The 6,143-nt window shown below is 48.1% G+C and overlaps 2 protein-coding genes and 1 non-coding gene across 3 annotated transcripts; 2 read left to right on the top strand and 1 right to left on the bottom strand.

Moving 5' to 3' along the window:
* Nucleotides 1–1,180: 1,180 nt before the first annotated feature.
* TRNAP-CGG lies at nucleotides 1,181–1,252 on the top strand. Its single transcript has one exon. It is a non-coding gene; the product is annotated as a tRNA-Pro (tRNA).
* Nucleotides 1,253–1,384: 132 nt separating this feature from the next.
* LOC119287186 (DNA polymerase epsilon subunit 3-like) lies at nucleotides 1,385–3,877 on the top strand. Its single transcript, XM_037566708.1, has 3 exons — nucleotides 1,385–1,893; nucleotides 2,375–2,493; nucleotides 3,479–3,877. The coding sequence occupies exons 1-3, from the start codon at nucleotides 1,493–1,495 to the stop codon at nucleotides 3,613–3,615; spliced, it is 657 nt and encodes a 218-aa protein (XP_037422605.1). The 5' UTR covers nucleotides 1,385–1,492; the 3' UTR covers nucleotides 3,616–3,877.
* A 633-nt stretch (nucleotides 3,878–4,510) lies between these two features.
* Nucleotides 4,511–6,143, bottom strand: LOC119287184. The gene is made up of 3 exons (XM_037566707.1): nucleotides 5,926–6,143; nucleotides 5,116–5,373; nucleotides 4,511–5,021 (listed from the first exon to the last, which is right to left on the bottom strand). The coding sequence occupies exons 1-3, from the start codon at nucleotides 6,094–6,096 to the stop codon at nucleotides 4,773–4,775; spliced, it is 678 nt and encodes a 225-aa protein (XP_037422604.1). The 5' UTR covers nucleotides 6,097–6,143; the 3' UTR covers nucleotides 4,511–4,772.

Genomic DNA, 6,143 nt, shown 5'->3' with positions numbered 1-6,143 from the left:
TCAATCAATCCATCTGCTGCCTAGCCCCGCCGCAACCAGATTCAATTCATCTCAAGGCAAGCCAAGTTTGCTATATGTGCGTTTGCCATCGGCCAGGCGGAATATTTTGTTTCAAGTGCACAAAGACATCAAACGGATCAAGATTGACACACCTGTGAGAGTGTCTTTAACGGAGGAATACGTAAGTCCGAAGTTTTGGCCTTCCACGCGCGTCCTTGTACTCCCATCTACTCCGTCACACACTTCCCCGCCGTAGCCGCCTACGATGAAGATGAGCCGTCAAATTCTAATAGAGGACGCACATATAGTTCACGCCTTCCACAGATCTAAATCTTGAAAGCTGGCATGGTGGCGTGGAGGGCGACGATGGCTACGGGATGAAGTGGGTGAGCTGGAGCTAGCCAGCCTATCCTATGGCCCTCTTGTTCCTGCAGATGTTAAGCTAGTAGTACTGAATCCAAAACAAAATATGAAATCTAGCTAAGCCACTTTAAGCGCATCGTCGCGGGTTGGCGGGTTTGGTCTTCGATTCACCATTGATGGCTCCGATGAGAGATGAATTGAAGCCGAGTAGACCTCGATGAGGGCTTCGTTGAGGGGTTGCTGACTTTGCTTTGCGTTCGGAAGCCGTCTTGGAGCAAATGGATGGAGGGCAGAAGCGAATCAAGGTTCAAAGGCGAGAACGCGAGAGGGTGAGGTGTCGACCCTCACCGCCATGCCCAAGTCCAGTGAAGAAAGAAGAGGTTGGCTGAGTGGCTACGGTGTAGCGTGCAATCAGGAGGGTGGTGAAGGGCGAGGGTTGTGGCGGTGTGTGAGCAGGAGTTATACCTAGCCATTGATCGGGAATCTTACATTTGATTTGGTATAGAGAAACTGAAAACGAGAGGAGAGGAAGTTTCCTCTTGTTTCATGTGCACGAGCTAGGGAGAGGTGGGAGGAAACGATGGAGGCGACTGAATACGTACCACCTAGATATCACGACCGCAAACTCCGATCATGTATAATCAATATAAAATATGAAAATAGGATCGCATTTTTCACGCATTTATTGGCAAGTTTCCATTTCCCCCCATTACCCTAAGATAAGAAAATGCAGAGTTTTTCTTGGTGATCAGGGTGTTTGGTCGTTAAGAAAAAGATAGGGCTAAGAAAACTAGCATCGTTAAGAAAGCACGAATCAGGGTGTTTGGTCTAGTGGTATGATTCTCGCTTCGGGTGCGAGAGGTCCCGAGTTCGATTCTCGGAACACCCCTTTTTTCCCCTTCCTTCTGGGCCTTTTCTTTTTTGCTCCTGGGCCTATCCCCCTCCCCCTCCCCAGCCCGGCCCACGAGGCCCAGCAATACCTCGAGCTCGACCACATAAGGCCAGCCATGGCGGGAAATGGGGAAAGTGGAGCGCGCCAAGATTTTGCCGGCTAGGGTTTCCCCTCCTCCTTCCTCTTCTCTACCGCCGTTCGTCTCACCGGCCAGCAGCAGCAGCAGCGCGAGGATCCATGGCGGGGGAGGCCAAGGAGCCGGAGGCGGCCGCCCAGGGCGAGGGGTCCAAGCCCAAGACCAAGGCCAAGAAGCCTAAGGCTGCGGCCGCGGCCGCCGAGGAGGGGGAGGGGGCCAAGGCCAACAAGGCCAAGAAGCCTAAGCCCGCGGCTGCGGCCGCCGAGGAGGGGGAGGGGTCCAAGGCCAAGAAGCCTGCGGCCGCGCCGGTGCCGGCGATGGCGGAGGCGGAGGTGGAGGAGCTGCCCAAGGCCATCGTGCGGCGGCTGGTCAAGGACAAGCTGGCCCGGGCCGCGTCCGGCGGCGAGGGGGCAGAGGGAGGGGCCGAGGTGATTGTGAACAAGGACGCCATGGCCGCCTTCGCCGAGAGCGCCCGCATCTTCATCCACTACCTCTCCGCCACGTGCGTTTGATTCCCCCAACCTCCATTTCTTCCTTCCCCTGATTCTTGCTCTGGTTGATTCCTGCGAGTGGCCATGATTGATTTGGTTTGTTGGGTGGATCCGGGTGACGAATTTGTTGCCTATGTGAAATGTTTGGGTGGTTTGGGGGGAGAAATCAGCGGTAAATTACTTGGCATTGACATATTCGATTTACTGGGTCGATTCGAGTGACGAATTTGATGCTTGTCTGAAATGTTTGGATGTTTTGGGGGAAGACATCAGCAGTAGTTAATTTCTTGGCATACTGGTTCAGAATCTGCATTGCTGACATAGTTCTTCAGCTAATTGCTCTGTTGTGGGCCCGAGGGGGGGAGCCGGCGAGAGCGAACCCATCAAATGCACAAGGAACTGATGGTTTCGGCGGAATATTAGGCTTCTCTGTCCCTGTGATGTGATGCTTTTGGGATGATGATAGTGATATGGGTGCGGTCTTATTTGCAGGGCCAATGATGTGTGCAAGGACGGAAAGAGGCAGACGATCAACGCCGAGGACGTCTTCAAGGCGCTCGATGAGATTGAGTTCCCCGAGTTTGTGGAGCCCCTGAGGACTGCTCTGGAAGGTCAGTGTTGTTTTCTACTTCCCCTGTTCCAATTATAAGATGTTTTGATATAGCCGAACAAAACGTTCTATAATTTGGAACGGAGGTAGTATTTGTATCCTCCATTATGTTACAGTCTGCTGTTCTTGCTCAGTTGTGCCCGTCAAGAATATGTTCTTTGAGTTTAGGACTTTAGATGCTGTATGGATATACTCTATAATATAACTCTACGCAATAATGTAAATGAAGTGTGCAGTGGCTCATTTCTTTAAATCTTCAACTTAGAGAATCCAAGAGCATAAATACAAGCTGTTCAAGGCATTGGAACTTCTTTGACTGATTAACATCCTTACCAATGAGGAGTTGTATGAATCTGGGATCCGAGAGCATAAGTACAAGTTGATAATAGCTACGTATTGGATTTAGACGCAATCATGTTCAAAAGAACATTTGGGTTTGTTGGATTAAATCCTTTCTGCATCTGGGTACAATTAATTTGGAAACAAACTCGTTCCACCATCCTCTGCCTTTAGTAAGATTTCTGTACCGTCCATCTTATGCAAGTATTCTATTGCAGTCTTATGTTCTTGTTCTTCAGCTGTACCCATCAAGTGTATGTGCTTGGAGTTTATATGCTGCATGTCTAACTCTATGCAGTAATGTAAATGAACTGTGCAGTCACTTGGTGATTTAGATTGTTGGCTTAGAGAATCTGGGAGTGTAAACAGAAGTTGTTAATGACAATGGAATTTCTTTGACCAATTAATATCCTTATATGAGTTATGAATTAGGAATTGCATGAATCTGGGATCCGAGGGCACAAAGTTGATAATAGCTATTATATTTAGATGCAATGGTGTTCAAACGAACATTTGTGTTTATTGGATTGCACTCAATCCTTTCTGCTTCCTCTTACAATTAATTTGGAAACAAACTAGTAAGGTTTTTCTACTGTCCATCTTATACAAGCTCTCACCGCCGCCCTTTTGCCCTGTTTCTGTTTCAGAGTTCAGAAGCAGAAACGCAGCCCGGAAGCCAGCATCAGGCAAAAAGCAATCCGAAAAGAAGAGGAAACTGGATAAAGAGGCAGTGCCCGAAGAGCAAAATGGTGCAGCCGATGAAGCCAATGCGGGGGAGGATTAGTTTTTCTGACCTTATGATAGGCTGAATCTGAATCACATTAGCAGTATACTGTCCCTTGTGCTCTCTTTCGTGATGTCTCTAGATGCAGAACTGCTGTGTACTTGGTATCATGATGTATGCAGTGACTCATGTTTTCGTCCCAAACATCGTCAGCTATGCTAGCTCAAATTAGAAACCTCTTCTTGGTGCTATTTAAATTACCACCTTTGGTGAAATATACTGTTTTTGGGTTAATGGTAGCACATGAATAAGTTGATTGGAAGGTGCTGGTTTTCTATGCACAATCTCTAGTGGAATTGCTCACTGCACATCTTGTTCTGATCTGTCAATGTGTACTGTCACAAAGAAAGAAAAAATGTTTATAATTTGCGCTGTAAATGCTTGAAACCAAAGATATGATCTATGATGCAGCACACAAATCAACATCATAACTGAAATTTGGGGTCTACTCATGATCAGTCTGAAACTTGACTCGATAGCCTGAATTTGCAATATAACCTGCAGCTTTCAGTGAGTTTCTCAGATTGACACAGGAATCTCTCTAATAATATGCAATATAAGCTGTTGTTTCTCTATGCACAATCTCTAGTGAACTGCTCATTGCACATCTTGTTCTGATACTAAAATTAAGTACATGCTTAACCTATCAATGTATACTGTCGTAAACAAAGGCAAAATGTATTCGATTTGACATGAAACTGCTTGAAATCAAAGATAATGGACGATGCTGCAGCACACAAATCAGCATCATAACTTGAACCGGGGTCCGTTTATGATCTTCCAGTGAGCTACTCAGATTCACATAGGAAAGTTGCTTGGAACATGAACTGAAAACAGGATCAAAGTTGAGAACTGAAAACACTCTCTAAGTTCAGACTGGGCAGTGTTAGTCTGCTGCTGTTGAAAGCTGCCTGTATAACCATATATATTGCCGATCAAGTCCAGACTGCAATTAAATGTGGTATTTCCAAGGTATCTTCCACACAAATAGTGCTTATAACTGAACCATTCAAATGGCCACCTGTAAATAGCTGTAACACCATCTACTTCTAATTTAAAGGCTCCTGCCAACGAAGAAAAGAAATAGAACTTATACAGTCATGGTTTGAAAACTATCTGACCGGCCAAAAAAACAAGGCATTGAAATGTCCTCTAATTCAGTCCGAACGCCATTTCGCAACAACTCTTTCTCTTGCAGACATTCTGGCTCTTTCTTTGACAGGCGCTGCGGCCACCACTTCAGCGCTGTCTACAGGAGTTGGCTTCGGCCTGGAAGCGGGTGCCGACATGGCCCGAGAAACACAATAAGCCGCAAAGGTGAGTGCGCGCCTTATTTGCCGCAGCACGACCAGCAACGGGTAGACGGCAGCCCCCAGAAGCACGTTGAAATTCGCGATGAGGAAGACCTGCAATGCAAAGTTGAGCAAGTGTTAGCACTACTATATAAGCATGTTTTACAGAAAGGACTAGACATAGTAACACAGGACATTCCCCGCTTACCGCCGCGATAATGCCAAGGATCGTCAGAACAGTCTGCTTCGCAGCGTCCCAGAAGCCTCCACTGCTAAACCACCTGAACCAACCACCTCCACCTCCACCACCTCCTCCTCCAGACCTTCCCCTGCCACCGCCACCGACAGCAGGAGCAGGGCCACCACGCCGGTCTCTTAGCCGCCTTGTAACAGTTTCCACGCCCCATGTCCCGAACCCCGTCTTGTTCTGGTCTACGGCACTCTCCAGCCCTCTCTTAGCTTCCTCCTGCAAGGAAAGGAGACAGCTTGTCGATATTTTTGTTGCTCTGGCTGTTTAACCATTGAAGATTGCGAGTAACACTGGATTCCCGCAGGAATAAACACCAAACATATACTTATCGAGAACGCAGTCCAGCAATGCCTATCACAAATCAAAGAGGGCAGTTTAATACTCCTACTACTTAACAGTGCACAGTTGAGAAAATTCAGGCTGTCTGCAACCATCAAATCTCAACCAACAAGGTACTTGCAGGAATCCTGATTCTGTTTGGCCATGTTCTTACAAGATTAAAAAACATCACTCATCAATCCATCATTCTGAATGTGTTCCAGCAATCCAACATCAGCCTCGACTGCTAACCCAATGCAGGATTAAGATTATTAACTACGTAGACAGGAACAATGTCGATGCTAGCATTTAGCAGGTTATGTCTCCGCGCAGCCACCGAATACAGCCATCAGTCCAAAATCTGAACCCAGAAAAAAAAAATCTAAAAGCCGGCCAGATCTTGCTCACGGAAGATGATTGATTCGGTAAAGAGACGGACGCTGCGCGCACCTGCTTCCGGCGGCCGGCGCCGGCGCCGGAGAAGAGGCAGTAGGCGTGGCCGGAGCCGAGACCCCGCCCGATGGCGAGGCATCCAGGGAGAGGGCGGGACGGGACGGCGGCGGAGAGGGCGGCGTCGGGGCGGGGGGCGCGGAGGCGGAGCAGAGGAGGCGCGAGAGACATGGCTAATCTAAGCTCCGGGCTATGGCTTTCTTGGCTGGCCACTGAGC

This window comes from Triticum dicoccoides, chromosome 4A (assembly GCF_002162155.2).
Source record: "Triticum dicoccoides isolate Atlit2015 ecotype Zavitan chromosome 4A, WEW_v2.0, whole genome shotgun sequence".
In the NCBI taxonomy this organism is placed as follows: Eukaryota; Viridiplantae; Streptophyta; class Magnoliopsida; order Poales; family Poaceae; genus Triticum; species Triticum dicoccoides.
Note: the sequence above shows the minus strand (reverse complement) of the source record. Positions and strands in the feature narration are given on the sequence as shown.